The 14,483-nt window shown below is 48.1% G+C and overlaps 6 protein-coding genes across 7 annotated transcripts; 4 read left to right on the top strand and 2 right to left on the bottom strand.

Annotated features, from left to right (window-relative positions):
* Positions 1-84: 84 nt before the first annotated feature.
* FOXG_20703 (uncharacterized protein) lies at positions 85-1,665 on the bottom strand. The gene has a single exon (XM_018401012.1). The coding sequence runs from the start codon at positions 1,556-1,558 to the stop codon at positions 647-649; it is 912 nt and encodes a 303-aa protein (XP_018250793.1). The 5' UTR covers positions 1,559-1,665; the 3' UTR covers positions 85-646.
* A 198-nt stretch (positions 1,666-1,863) lies between these two features.
* Positions 1,864-4,411, top strand: FOXG_12265 (uncharacterized protein). 2 transcript variants are annotated; one of them, XM_018392014.1, is made up of 4 exons: positions 2,396-2,474; positions 2,532-3,547; positions 3,664-3,715; positions 3,780-4,411. In XM_018392014.1, the coding sequence occupies exons 2-4, from the start codon at positions 3,051-3,053 to the stop codon at positions 4,236-4,238; spliced, it is 1,008 nt and encodes a 335-aa protein (XP_018250792.1). In that variant the 5' UTR covers positions 2,396-2,474; positions 2,532-3,050; the 3' UTR covers positions 4,239-4,411. The 2 variants fall into 2 exon arrangements, with proteins under 2 accessions (XP_018250791.1, XP_018250792.1); XM_018392013.1 differs by having other exon boundaries at positions 1,864-3,547.
* Positions 4,412-5,733: 1,322 nt separating this feature from the next.
* Positions 5,734-6,869, top strand: FOXG_12264 (pectate lyase). Its single transcript, XM_018392012.1, has 3 exons — positions 5,734-6,010; positions 6,062-6,191; positions 6,242-6,869. Exons 1-3 carry the CDS (start codon positions 5,860-5,862, stop codon positions 6,450-6,452), a joined length of 492 nt encoding a protein of 163 aa, XP_018250790.1. The 5' UTR covers positions 5,734-5,859; the 3' UTR covers positions 6,453-6,869.
* A 1,006-nt stretch (positions 6,870-7,875) lies between these two features.
* On the top strand, positions 7,876-9,775 carry FOXG_12263 (uncharacterized protein). Its single transcript, XM_018392011.1, has 3 exons — positions 7,876-8,599; positions 8,660-8,845; positions 8,899-9,775. The coding sequence occupies exons 1-3, from the start codon at positions 8,315-8,317 to the stop codon at positions 9,619-9,621; spliced, it is 1,194 nt and encodes a 397-aa protein (XP_018250789.1). The 5' UTR covers positions 7,876-8,314; the 3' UTR covers positions 9,622-9,775.
* Positions 9,776-10,561: 786 nt separating this feature from the next.
* On the top strand, positions 10,562-13,057 carry FOXG_12262 (uncharacterized protein; the record flags this gene model as incomplete). The annotated part of the gene is made up of 4 exons (XM_018392010.1): positions 10,562-10,983; positions 11,036-11,125; positions 11,188-12,592; positions 12,647-13,057. The coding sequence occupies 4 exons, from the start codon at positions 10,562-10,564 to the stop codon at positions 13,055-13,057; spliced, it is 2,328 nt and encodes a 775-aa protein (XP_018250788.1).
* Positions 13,058-13,069: 12 nt separating this feature from the next.
* On the bottom strand, positions 13,070-14,467 carry FOXG_12261 (uncharacterized protein). Its single transcript, XM_018392009.1, has 3 exons — positions 14,071-14,467; positions 13,828-14,018; positions 13,070-13,774 (listed from the first exon to the last, which is right to left on the bottom strand). Exons 1-3 carry the CDS (start codon positions 14,260-14,262, stop codon positions 13,582-13,584), a joined length of 576 nt encoding a protein of 191 aa, XP_018250787.1. The 5' UTR covers positions 14,263-14,467; the 3' UTR covers positions 13,070-13,581.
* Between the last annotated feature and the right edge of the window lie 16 nt (positions 14,468-14,483).

The following is a 14,483-nucleotide window of genomic DNA, read 5'->3' as shown; positions in this document are numbered from 1 at the left end:
TGAAGATCATACGATCCGAATCGTTCTAAGCTTATTCTACAGATGTCCCCATCTAGTTTCACTTACTGGCTGGTATTGTCCTTAGCCCTTCAAAAACAACATGTAGTTACTCAAAAGCAGTCTCCATGCTCTCGATAATAACTTAGGCTTAAAGTTCTAACAAGTTCCTCGGCTTTTCTTTCTCTATTTCACCAAGTCTTTCATTATTCATTTGAGCAATTTCTATTTATATTTTACTACAAAGTGACACTAGGGTGATCGTGTCAATTTCTCAGTACCGCCACCACTGCGTCCTTTCTCTTCTCCTTGCAGGCTACCCATCGAGTTCCCGGCGTAAAGAAGGAAAATAGCTTCAAGGAATCATGAATTAAAGGGGCCCAAAAGTAAGTATCGGGTCTACTGTAGATGTAGGGTTGAGAGTTCAGTAGAAGCTTCAAATCCGAGCGAAGCAATGGCGTGTTTTCGCTTGCATACCTATTTGCGTCATGTCTGTGTACCGGTTGGTAACCATTCATTAAGACATCTCCTAAGACCTACTCTCAGTCCCTCTACCGCGTCATAATCTCCCTGTACACTAACCATGAAGTGCTATCTACTAAACACGCGACATTATATTACAAAATGCGTCTAGCATCCTTCCTCTGTCTTAGTGCATCTGCTTCCACTCACGCAATATTCTCGCATTCTCTGTGCACCCCGTCAGCTTCGCCAACATCTCTGCGTCAGCAACATTCTGTGCAGTCTCAACTTTGGGCTGAGCTCCCTTCTCAAGTAGCCACCGTACCACATGAGCTCCCTTCTCTTTTACGGCAGCATAGCATAGAGGAGTCCCCCAATGGTAAGCACGATATGGTACAGTAGAGTCCATTGCGTTAATGTCCAACTTCATCTCATCCACAAGAAACACCAACATTTCTGCTCGCTCATTTCTTGCCCCTGCATCATCTCCAACTGCCTGGTCATGGACTTCTTGATAAGTGAAAGGGTCTGCACCAAATGATGCCGCCTCCCCGGCTGCTCGGTGAAGCGTCCGGTGGCCCAGTAATGCTCCCTTGCTCTGCAAAAACCGGAACGTTGCAACAGAGCCTCTGACAGCGCATGTCTCTAGTAATGGAGCCGGCTGCGGGAAGATCTCGTAGAGGTCCACCTCGCCATCCATGACCCGTGCGCCATGCTCAACCAACCAGCAAACCAGCTGATGATCGTCGCAGACGAGGTCGATTAGCTTATCGCCCCGCTTAAGGGATCTGTCAACTTCAGCCTTGTTGAGATCCCAACCATGAGCCACGAGCAGCTCAAGAAGGGGGATGGAGGAGTTTGCGGCGACAGCAAGAGGCGATAGAGACGCGACAGGTGCCCTTTCACACTTGAGAAGATATCTCACCAAATCGATGCTCCCGTGGCGGACACACCGACCCAGTATAGATGGAAGCCATTCTTGAAGAGAAGAAAGAAGTTGAGGGTCGGCTTTGATCATTTCCATGGCGGGGACGAGCTGCGATAAAGATCTTTCGCGAATGGCCTCATTAAGCATGCGGCGGGGATGTGGAGATTGCATCGCATTGCTTATGCAGGAGATGGCATGCTACTATGATGAATGGTCAAGGTAGGCGGCAGTAGGTTGGTAAATTCAAGAAGGCCCAGAGATAGGTGATGCCCCATCTTATTCTCTCCTTTGACCTCACTTATAACTAACTACTCGATACTTTTGTATCCAATGAGGATCCGAGCTATGGGAGAAAACTCAATACAGCTCACCAGGGATATAGATATTGTGCCAACTACGGGGGATCCTCCAGAAATTCATGCAAGCTGTCAAACCTGAAACATGGTGAAAGCTTAATTGTCTTCACGTCGCTCTATTTTCTCTGATTCCACCTTCGTTGCGTAACTGTTCTAGCCATTTCAAGCAGGTCAAGTTGTCGGTCCGACATTTTAAACTTCAAGGCTCAGACAAGGCACTGCGAATGCGTACTACATCAGCCTGGTAAGAACTGTTTGGGACTCGGATTGTCTACGCGTCTATGTCTCAGAAAGGGTATGGCTGCAGCCAGCACCACATTCTATTATATATTGGAGCAGAGGGGTATGCTGGACTTTGAGAGTTAGAAACAGGCTGCAGTGCTGTCTTATATGTCAAGTACAAGCCAATCAGTGCGTTTTTCTATCTGCCTTGCTCATATGGACACTTAATATGTCGTTTCTATTGAAAAGAATTGCTAACAGAAACAAACTGGACTTGGAATAACCTTAAAGGCAAGGGCTTGGCAACACTGAAGAGATGAGGTTCTTATTAAAATTACTCCAGGCATCTTGTTCAAAATTACATCAAATGAGGTTTATGCCATCCATGTTTCATAAGGACCCCGATTCTAGACGCAGTTCCTGATTCGTACTTTGTACGGAATTTACCGACAAACTTTGTCTTGGATGAATTTAAATCCGACCACCACCAAATGTTGAAACAGAGATACGTCTGTGCTCGCCCTGCACAACTCCAAGCCTGTCCAGCTGACTCGACCCATGGAAAGCATGAATCTACATTTTCCTTCAAAAGATTCTTGGTTCATAGCAGGGATTAACGTGGCTCAGTCCTACGTCTTCGTATACTCTCCCAATCGATTTGCAGAGTAGGAGAAGTCGGCTTCACCGAACAAGATCCCCTTGAATATCAGAACAGAGTTGAGCTCGACTTCGGCATCAGGGAGCAAAAAAACCTATAACACATATCCTAAGTGACAAAGGATTTAGGTAGACTTAGAAAGCATTTAGATTGGTTATTTTTGTCATTTTGGGATATATCACATAGCTTCTAAGGTTTCTTGGCCCCCCTAGTTCGGCAGTTGAAAACTTCTGTATCCTGTCACTTGCCAGCGACCGAAGCCTTCACGGCAACCTCTGGTCTATATATTGTAGTCAACAGTCCTCAAAGTTGACATGCATCAGTAGTCATTCTTTCATTACAACGTTTTTCACTCATTTCTCATAACTCTCATTCTTTCACTTTCACTTTCATTTTCATCTTCATCTTCACTTAGGCCGCCTTCATCATGGTCCGCCTCGTCACTCTTGCCCTCTCTTTGGCTTGCTCTGCCTTGGCCTCCCCCTTTGTGAAGCCATCCGATTCGTCTTTGTCTGATGTCAGTGACGTTGGATTTGCCATGCATGAGAGGGCCATCTCGAAGGCAATCACTAAACCCGCCATTGTCTGCGACCTGACTTGCAAGGCCTGTTTAGCCAAACCTGCCCCAATAAAAGGTAAGGACGCAGGTAAAGGGAAGATCGCTGGTAAGGGCAAAGGTAAGGGCAAGGGCAAGGGCAAGTCTATTCCTCGATCTCTGGAGCTGGAAGAGAGGTCTTTGGATGATATCGAAGACCTTTGGGGGACCGATGCATCAGCGGCAAACGAATATGTCATGGAGCAGATTGACAGTGTCGCGGCAAAGGACGACGAGTTGGACTGGAACCTTATACAGCATGACGCTGTCTCAGGCCAAGGATCTTGGGCTGAAAAGCCCTTGCGGAAGTACATCCGTGGCCTCATGGGGTAAGTAATACACTAAGTTTAGGATAAAATGATCCTGAACTTGTCTGAGTATCGTCACTGTTTAGGATAAAGCCCTTGTGCCATCTTTCGGAGTTACTTTACTAACATGATTCTAGCTGTACTGGCATCGTCATCGTCTCTGACAAGGGCTACTGGTTTGCTCATTTTGTAAGTCATTATAATCTTTACCATAATATCATCTGAGTCGAGTTCAAGACGCTGATTTCTATAGATGGAAACTGGCTTCCTCGATCGTGGTGACAACTGGAAGAGCAAGATCATCAAGCCTCTCCAGCAGGGTACCAACAAGTTTATCACCCCTCGGTCATTGGCCAAGTCCGGCGGCATTCTAAACAAGGCCAACAACGTCAAGATTTATGTCTCAACACCCCGTACCAAGACGTCCACGGAGCAGAACCCAGTCCTCCTGTACAAGTCCAAGGTCGACGAGCTTTTATCTCATATCACTGGACGAGGCGAGCCTTTGAACGGTGTTCAGGTCATCACCCGCGGTTATCTCAAGCCCGAAAGTGAGGCGGAGCTTGAGGCGTTCCATAACAGAGCCAATGGAAAGGTTCTTATCGAGTACGACAACAACCAGCTGGATGTCAACGGAAACCAGCCAAACCCTAAGGAGCGCATGTACCGTGTCTGGCTTGAGCACAAGTACTACGAGCACAGATTCCGCTAAGGGCAATTCGTCTAGAAAATCGAGGGGGTTTTGATTCGTTCGACGATTTTCCCCCTTGTCTGTCCTTAGGGAGCAGGAAAACTTCTGGCCTCGACTTAAGGTGCCAAAATTAACTACTCTAGAACCTACCTAATTAGTTTAACTAAATCTACCTATTCTATACTAAACCTGCCTAAGCCTACAGTGATTTCACCTTAAGTCTTTTTGTCATGTAGGACAGACTCCTCTAGCCTATTTAACATCTCTTCCTAGTCTAGTAAACAGTCTAGTTGACTCTCTTCGGACCTCTATCATGCGAAGTTGGACTGAAGTCGCCGAGCCTGGCGGATAAAATAGATGATCAGTCAGAGCAGAAGACAGTGTCAGCCTATGTTTAGTGCATCCAGCAGAGGAACACTCTGGGAAGCTAAAGAAAAAAACAGGTTACTGGGCCCTGCATCAGCCAGAGACGTGTATTCTGGGCAACAGACTTGTACAGACTCAAATTCGAAGAATTTTCATCTACTTACGATGCATCATGCACGTGTCACGCGATTCGTGTCAAAAACACACTGCCAAGTCGCAGGGTCCTGTCGGTAGTTGCCCTTGGCGTCCCGTGCTGCTGGGACAATCTGGTGGCCCTGTAGATGTTCCAGCATGTAGCCTATGACCTATATGATCAGCAATTCGAAACAGTGCTCTTCCAGATCTCGAGAAACATGAGGTTTGTGTATCGTGTCTCTGTTCACGCAACCATCTAGAGTCTTGAAGCTTCAGGATACTTTTCTAATCCCCAAACCCCAGAATCGGACATCACCGCTGCCCCCAAAGTATCTCTGGCATCCAAGCTTGTTGCGGTCTGAGTAACCTTAAAGCTTAAGCAGGAGAGACTTTGTTTATTCACTCAAGCCTAGAACACTGCAGGGTTACGGTCAGATACAACACGACGATCGCTGGCCTCTCGTAGGTGCAAAATTATTCCTCACGGCTACACGGCTTTTAACCACGAGGATCAGACGTTACTACATTCAATTATGCCCGTGGAAGATCCGCATCGAAACTCAAAGTCATTCATATTCCAGGTAAGCTTAATTGGTGGACACGTCACTAAAACAAGCATGATCGAAATTCCACCAATCTTGCCCCGTCACTTTCATCCAGCCTTACTAGTTTCATTCTTCCCCATGCTCATATTGGGGGTAGTATCTCCATTACCCCAGACTTCGGGTCGTCGTGCAGCTGATCATATCGAGCAAGTTGAGCAGAAAATCAGGTCATTTGATTGGTCTCCGCAAATAACGAGTCGAGACGGAGAATTATGGTATTTAATTCCTCGAATGAGAATTGAGTTTGGTTCAAGATGTAACATTGAACGGAGTTTCACTTCAATGACTAGGTTGCCGTTTTCGGACTCGAGCGTGATTATACGATGCTAATTGGTGCAATGAGCGAAAAACAGGTACAGGGGCCTTAGAACAAAGGGGAAGATTGATTGAAACTGATATATCGACGAGAAAGAATATATAATGTTTATAAATATATAAAGGATGAGATATCCAGAGAGCCAAGAGACTTGTTCACTCAGCATCACAACTCAAGCCTTCACTAGAAACATCTTCGGAATAATCTCAATTCATTCATCATGAAGTACACTGCCATCCTCGCCCTTGCTGGAGTCTCCTCCGCCGCTGTCACCAAGACTCTCCCCAAGTCTGCTGGTGCTACTTCATTCCCTACTGCTGTTCCTGTCAAGGGCAGCTACGATGGTGGCATGAAGCGATTCGAGCGAAGCCGTAAGCCTCTTTATACCTTGTCTCTAAACCTCTGACTAACACTTTTCCTAGCCTCTGTTTGCCAAGGCCAGTCCGAAACTGGTGAGAAGGATGCTATGTTCATTCTCGAGAACGGTGCCACTCTTTCCAACGTGATTATCGGCGCATCTCAGGCCGAAGGTGTACACTGCAAGGGTACTTGGTGAGCAAGTTTCTCTCGACCCACCATTTCTCATGCTGATTTGACTTTAGCACCCTGAACAACGTCTGGTGGGCCGACGTCTGTGAGGACGCCGTCACCCTCAAGCAGACCAGTGGAACTTCTTACATCAACGGTGGCGGTGCTTTCCATGCTAGCGACAAGATCGTCCAGTTCAACGGCCGCGGAACCGTCCAGATCAAGGATTTCTACGCCGAAGACTACGGAAAGCTCGTCCCGCAGCTGCGGAAACTGCAAGGATAACGGCGGCCCTCGAAACGTCGTCATCTCAGGCTCTGTTGCCGTCGACGGTGGTGTTCTCTGCGGCATTAACACCAACTACGGAGACACCTGCAAGATCACCAGCTCGTGCCAGAACAAGGGCAAGTACTGTGACCGCTACGAGGGTAACTCAAGCGGCGCTGAGCCTTCCAAGATTGGATCTGGCCCTGATGGCAAGTACTGCACTACTTCTGGAGTTACCACGAGCTGCTAGACGATTGATGAAATGTTATGAGAGACGGATGGAACGATGTTGTTCACTTCTTGGTAAAAGTTTATGTACCTAAGCTTTACGTTTGTACATTGTGAGTTTAGCACATGGCTCGCCCCAATATCAATTGCAGTTTACTTTATGCAGAGTTGTTGAATTTCGTGTTGAACTACGTGAAAGCCTCATCGCTCCATCGAAACCATGAGTTATTCCATACGAGTCAGTGTTACAAAAGTTCATCATCGTCACTTGATACCATCAACTTACACCAAGCCAAATGGACATGTGCATCCGGAACGGTTCACTCGGAGGATTGCCCGGCAAATGAGCCCGGATATTCAACCAACCCTTAAAACATGGTGCTCACGACAATTCAGCCCAACCTGCGGAGCCAAGACGTTAGCCCTACGCCTCTTCAATTGGTCAAACCGGACTAAGGACGGATTAGTTGCTTAATTGGCATGTCGACCGAAACTTGACGTGATGACAATTGTCAAAGCTTCCCCATGTCAACAGTTCTAGACCATTGAGAGAATGAATTAATGCTTCCATGGCTGCCGATGACCCGGCATATGGTGACACACAAAGGATCGTCATCTTATAAGGTTCCGGATAGATCTCTCTATATCGTTAGTTGTCCCGCGAAATGGATATGTTTTCAATATATTCTTGACACTTATTAGCAAATTGATACCTTGCCCATTACAACAGGGAGGAGGCTAAGATGATCTACGTCGGAACTTTTCCCTAGTCTCTTGCAACGCTAACGATTGCCTTCCTCTTCTCGGCAGCAAAATATCCCTGCAGTGTATCAGTTGACGATTGTCTCAAGTATCATCAATTGCTTGTGACTGGCACTTTTGAAAATCAAAGGACCTTGATATCTTTTATTCCTGCTTGATTGAACTTGTCAAGACCTTTTGATTGAGCTATCAAGCTTATTCAGGGGAATTGTTGAAACCAACTCCCTGACTCGGTAATAGATCGCCACGCGTCACCTCGATTGGCTGACACCCTTGGGCGATATCGTTTCAAGACAGATTAGTGCCCCAGAGAGCAGCTCTCGACTTCAATTGGCTTGTCTATCAATCTGCTAATTGGCACCCCCACTGCCCTGGCGGTAACCGATTCACCAGTCAAATCACAAAACAAGGCAGAGAATAAGGAGCCTCATTAATCATGCACTCCTTTCATCTCGTGGCGAATGGTGCTCTCAAAACTTGAATTAGGGTATGGCATGTTTCGGTTGGCTAAGTCGCTTATGGTTAATTCTCATGCTATACCTCGCCAGGCACGCGATGCGTGGGATCGTCGCTCGCTTTAGGCAGGTAGTGGTTGCGGCCGGGGTCGACTATCTCGAACGATGACGATCATCGTGGCACATGTTTGGCACGATAGGTTGCGTGCCGAAAGACGACCAACCCAACATCCGATCAAGGAACATGGCTCCAAGTGGAAGTAGACAATTAAAGGAGAGAGCTTCAAGATAAATAGAAGCCTCCGTCTCCAACAATATCTCCTTCTCATCAAGCAACTCAGCTCTTCAGTCTCTACAAGTACATTCACTCAACACCACTCTTTACAACTTACTTCATTCTTTAAGTTCTCCAACTTACAACGATCTTTCTTCAAAATGCGATCTGCTACTCTTCTCGCTCTTCTCCCCTTTGCGCTGGCCGCTCCCTCCCGCCGGGCCGAGCCCGCTCCCATTCTTCGCCCTCGCGGTGTCAAGCTTGTCGATGGCAAGTACATCGTCAAGATGAAGAATGGCTTCCAGGCTTCTTCCATCGAGAGCTGGGTTGACAAGATGATCGAGTCCATCGAGGCTGATGCCGATTACACCTATTCCAAGGGCTTCGGCGGTTTCGCTGCCAGCCTCAAGGATGATGAGCTGAACAAGCTCAAGCATGACCCCAATGTCAGTGACTTCTGACTCATATGGATCCAGCCACAAAGGAACCCAGCTAAAAAGGTTTAGGTCGAGTACATTGAGCAGGATGCTTACATTAGCATCACGGCTACTACTCAGCAGAGCAATGCTCCTTGGGGTATTGCTCGTGTCTCCAGCCAGAGCCCTGGTGGCAGCACTTACACCTACGACAACAGCGCCGGTGAGGGCACTTGCGCCTATGTCATCGACACCGGCATTGATGTCGACCATCCCGTAAGTTTGGCCAACTTCCTGAGGCGGAGCAGCCTAACCTAACACAATTGCAGGACTTCGATGGTCGCGCCAAGTTCCTCAAGAACTTCGCTGGTGGTTCCGACAGCGACGGTCAAGGCCACGGCACTCACGTTGCTGGCACCATTGGTTCTACCACCTACGGTGTAGCCAAGAAGACCAGCCTCTTCGCTGTCAAGGTCCTCGGCGACGATGGCTCTGGTACCAACTCTGCTGTCATCGCTGGCATGGACTTCGTTTCCGGTCACGCCAAGGATGAGAACTGCCCCAAGGGTGTCGTTGTCAACATGTCTCTCGGTGGTGAGACATCCGATGCCGTCAACCAGGCTGCCAAGGCCATCGTCGATGCCGGTCTCTTCCTCGCTGTCGCAGCCGGTAACGACGGCAAGGATGCTTCTGGATCCTCTCCTGCTTCCGAGGAGAGCGCTTGCACTGTCGGTGCCACCACTCGCGATGACACTCTCGCCGACTACTCAAACTTCGGCTCTGTCGTTGACGTCCTCGCTCCCGGTACCGATATCCTCAGCACCTGGCCCAACGGCAAGACCAACACCATCTCCGGTACCTCTATGGCTTCGCCCCATGTCGCTGGTCTTGCCGCTTACTTCCTCGGTCTGGGACAGAAGGCTGAGGGTCTCTGCGATTACATTGCCTCCAAGGCCCTTGATGGGGTTATTTCCAACGTGCCTTCTGGTACTGTCAACAAGCTTATCAACAACGGTGTCGGTGGCAGCAACAGCAGCAGCATCCACCACTAAATGTAGGCCAGCGGCCTATCTCTTCTGAGTCCGAAATTTGATCCGAATCTCGGTGAGATGGATACTTATTTTCTTTTTCTGTACCTAGTATGAGGATTCCCCTAGCTGTTTGACTTGAAGCATTGAATAATAAAAGCTTTTTTTTTTCGGCCGACTTCTTGAACATGCTTTGATCCGTGATTCTGCCCGCTCTATATGAGTCTCTTGCCAAACCCCTTACACGCTCCTGGCGCTTGGTCCTTCATGGATTTCTGGTGAAGATATGGCTTTCTGGTACTAGACAAGTTAGCCTTGCTTCTGTTAGATCATGAAGCAGCCAGAGGCGAGGAAGGTCAGTGATCCATGGTCTCCAGTCGTATTCCAAGCCCAAGATCATTGACTTGCCCTATCCTAGTTAGAGAAGAGGGTTTTACTATAAAATGTTATTCTACGATAAGATAAGTTGATGTAAAGATGTCTTGCACCGGCTGCCAAATGGTTAATACATAATGAATTAATACACTTTTACATTGTAAACAAGGAGTGGATGTTGTGGTGAAGCCGATGGCGAGAACTAAAACCGAGACATTTTTGTTTATTTTTCCATGCAGTATACAACCCCCCCAAAAGATGCGTTCTAGCCCTAGCCATTTCTTGGATTTAAGATAAAGGGTGATGCAGGGCGGCCGCGATTTGTGCTGCTAATGCACCAGTACAATTAGATATTGTTTATTTGGAAGAGTACCTGGCGAATTTATTTAGAGCAAAAATCCCCCCCTCAGGAAAATGGGATTTTTTGATGTTTTTTAAAGTAGGCCAGTGCTTTAATTGGGATGGCAAAACGCTCCATTCAAAACAAAATGCAGTCCAGTCCCTTTCACGTCTTTCTTTGCTCTGTCGCTCCTTTATTATAACATCCGCTCATTTCCAGGGCCTTGCAGGGTACCTGACTACCGCCAACATGATGTCAAACACTGTTGGACGCCTTGCGCTTTTCGCAACACTCCCTTTACTGACTTCGGGATTCACTGTTACACAGGACAACGATGGTTCTGGCCAAACCGTGGCCCAGGCGATTTTTACCGGGCAGGGTCTGAGTGTAGTGAACTGGGACTTGAGTGCTGCATCGGGCAGCTATGGATCCTTCGCTGACGGCCCATTCGGCATCGGCAGCGGTGGCATCTTGGCCACTGGTCCCGTGTCTGGCGCCCTGCCTGGAGGAAATCGTAATGTCGATAACGGGCATTCGAATAACGGAGAGCATGACAGCTACTGTGGACCCAATAGCCAGAATGCCCTCGTTCTCTATGCAGGTGTCTTTATTGACTCTGGGTATAATGGAGTCCAGCTAGAGTTTATCCTGGCCACGGAAGAGGACGAAGGGTACGTCACCGCTCTTGAAGGAAACTCACTTTCGCTGACACAGAATAACTAGGGGCCAGCCTGACTCTATTGGCGTGCTCGCCTATACCGATAACGAGCACCAACTGGCTGTGGATGGCAGCGGAAACAGAATCACGGCCCAGTCTTCCTTAGCAAAGACCCAATCGCCATACGCCCACCTAACAGTGTTACCGGATACTCAAGATCGACCCCTCCTCTGATTGTAACACTTCCGTTACCAGGAAGAAATACCCAACTTGACATCTTCCTCTCGATATGCGACATCAATAACGCCGGCCACGATTCAGCTTTACTTATCAAAGGTACTGCTTGTACCGACTGCGAGTTGACTCCAAATGGTGCGGAGATCAACGACGTCAAAGAGACGACTACGCTCCAGCGAGGAGAGCAAGCATATACCTCTACTATACCTGCATCTGGCACAGCCTCGGGAACATTCATATATTTTGTCGCGCCTGAAGAAACGACCACCACTGCCCTTGAGCAACCAACCACGACTGATTCAACAACTGCCACCGCAACAACGACTAGTGGTGAGGTCAAGAGCACCTCTGCAGAGGCAGCGGTTACAACCAAAACAACAACTAAAGAACCAACTACTACTGCCGAAAGTACCTCGACAGAAGAGCCAACAACTGCTAGTCAATCTACTGACACCAACACGTCAACTGAGCTGGGCACTACCGTTGAGGACACAACCACAAGTGACTACTCATCCACCACCACGGTTGATGAACCCACGACCAGCTCAACAAATGCCTCGATAGTCAGCACCGTTACCACCACCGATGCCATTGCCGTTGTCACTACAGATACCGCATCCACTGTTGCTACTGATAGCGCGAGCCAACCAACAACTGCAACTCTGAGAGAATCAACCACTGTCGCGTTGACCAGCAGCACGATAGTGACTACTTCCGAGGAGCCTGTACTCCAATCAGATACAACGACTACCATGTCGAGCGACTCAAACACCGCCAGCTGGAGTTCATCCGAGACATCTAGTACATCTTCTGGGTTTTCGAACCAAGCTACAACTTCTCGTGCCTCGTCTTCGAGTGAGACTTCACTCCCACTCTCTTCAACTGAGATCTCTTCGACCGAAATTTCTTCCACTGCGGCCGTTTCTCAGGAAACTTCACAGACTCTTACAACCCATTCTGAACCATACACCACTTCTACATCTTCTCTTATATTTTCCACTTCTGCAAGCGGTTCCATCGATTCGAGCTCCATTTCCGTTTCAACACCGGCCAGCACCATCAGTACGGGCTTACAAGAATCCTCATCTGCAGGCTCTACAGAGCTAGTTGTTACAAAGCCAAGTTCCAGTCAAACCACGGTGTACTCAGTACATTACAACTCCGGTAAGCCAGGACAGAGCCTCGTTGCAACGACAGTAACAACCATCACGTACACTATCGTCAATCCTTACAAACCCTCCGAGTTGACGGTCACTGAGTACTGCTCCACTTTGTCGTATCAACCATGCACTCGTTGTGCCCACCAGCCAATTCCCTCGGTTTCCATGACTACACAAGTCGTTCCTTGCAACGGATGCGGGAAGCAGGGAGAGAACGAGGTTACTGTTACAGTGCCTTGTGCAGCCGCCACGGAACCGGCCTCTAATGATCACCCCTAGAAGAAGCCCAAGCTGCCGAAGCCACAAGGTTCCCATCAGTCGGAATCTCTAGTTCAGTATGCCAAGCCAACATCGGTCGGAAACCACGCTGTGCCTGGCTTCAACGGAACACTCACCACGGCCATCAGACATGCTCGACCTACGGCTTACGGCAATGGAGATTATGATGCACACCACTACAACAATCCTGCTAATGGTACTCCTGATCAACAGCAAGATCACCACGAACCGAGCAGCCCCGAGGTCACCAGCATGAACTATGGAAACCCATCACTTTCTTCCTCCTATCCAGCTAGCACACCAACCCACCACACTACAGTGCCAGAGGTAGCTATTGCTTCTGGAGGGCGACTTCAGATGAATATGTTTGTCTTTTTGTCGACCTTTATCGGGCTTATCTTCTTCTTGTAATAGTTATGCACCCTTTTACTTCTCTGTATATATTCTCAATATGTAATGTGTATAGAATCTACGAGTTTATCTTACATATATATACTTTTATACTTATCATCGGTCTCTGAAATGGGACAAATTGAACGTAACACATATCAGAATGCCAATAATCGCTACATCTACGCCTCCCTCATAATTGCATTCTTGTGCGATATTCTTCCATGTCCGAGAGAAATCGTCACTCTGACTCAACTCAGATGAAGGCACGCTAATTCAGTTATCCAGAGAGTAGCTGAAACAATCGTACGCAATAGATCATCCTGAACGAGATCTACAGCACTCCCCTAGTCTCCTCCACCAGGACAGCAAGTACAGACTCCTTGAGCTTACAAGTTTAATAAATTCCTGGCGATAATATGACTTTCCGGTACTAGATGAATTTACCTCGTTTCTGTTAGACTATGATGAGCAGAGGCAAAGAAGACTAGTAATTCGGTGCCTCTATCCGTATCTCAAACTCAAGATCAGTGACTTGCTCTGTCTTACTCCTTCCAGCCATCTCCAGCACCGTGAAACCAGTTCGCGCCCACGAGTCGTAGTCCATACTTCTCAACAAACTTGGCAGTATCGAAAGACCTTCTTTGCGTGAACTCTTCACCACCTACATCCTCCTTGGCAAGATCAAGGCTGGCGGGTTGTCGGTACAAAAGAAGCAAGTATCTGTGCGGCTTGGAGCTACGTGGCCGTCAGTAAGTGAACACTGAGTATGTTGAGTCATCTTAACTTACTCGTCCTTCGGGCCAGGGCCCAAGTATTCTGTGAGAGCAGGTTGCACTTGAGCCACGGCATCTCCACCGCTCAAAGGTCTCAAGCCAGGGAGAACCCAGTGGCGCCAGAAGGCGAACTTGGGGTCATCTGGTGTTGGCGCATCAGGGTCGACAAGCAAGAGCATGTAGGTAGCATCTCCAGGAGCATCAGGCTAAACCTCGTCAGCACTGAACAAAGTGTTCTTGAAGATATCCACAACTTACTTCTTGATCAAACTGGATGCTAGGAGCGCGCTTGCACTCACTCGCGCGGAATAGGTTCCCCAAGTCGACATCCTTCCCATCGAACGAGACCTTCAGATTCGTCGTAGGCTTGAAGCCTTCGGGGATTAAGCTAGCAGCTGAACCGGGAACCAGCTTAGCCTCAGCCAGAGAGCTCGACAATGCGCTTGACATGATGAATGAAATATCAGATTGCCTAATTTGATTATGAAGATAGCGTTTGGTAGCTAAGTGTTTGAGGCTGGTTCGATGACGGTGTATTTGAATGGCTACCCCACGTTGGGGGTTTGTATGACGTTACATTTGACTGGTGGAAGAATATACGTGCATCACCGCCAACAGAACCATGCCCCCAACGTTAGCAGTCCTTCTGGAGCGGTAGTAGCAATTAACTT

Source organism: Fusarium oxysporum, chromosome 13 (assembly GCF_000149955.1).
Source record: "Fusarium oxysporum f. sp. lycopersici 4287 chromosome 13, whole genome shotgun sequence".
Lineage (NCBI taxonomy): Eukaryota > Fungi > Ascomycota > Sordariomycetes > Hypocreales > Nectriaceae > Fusarium > Fusarium oxysporum.
This window is presented reverse-complemented; position numbering and strand designations above follow the sequence as displayed.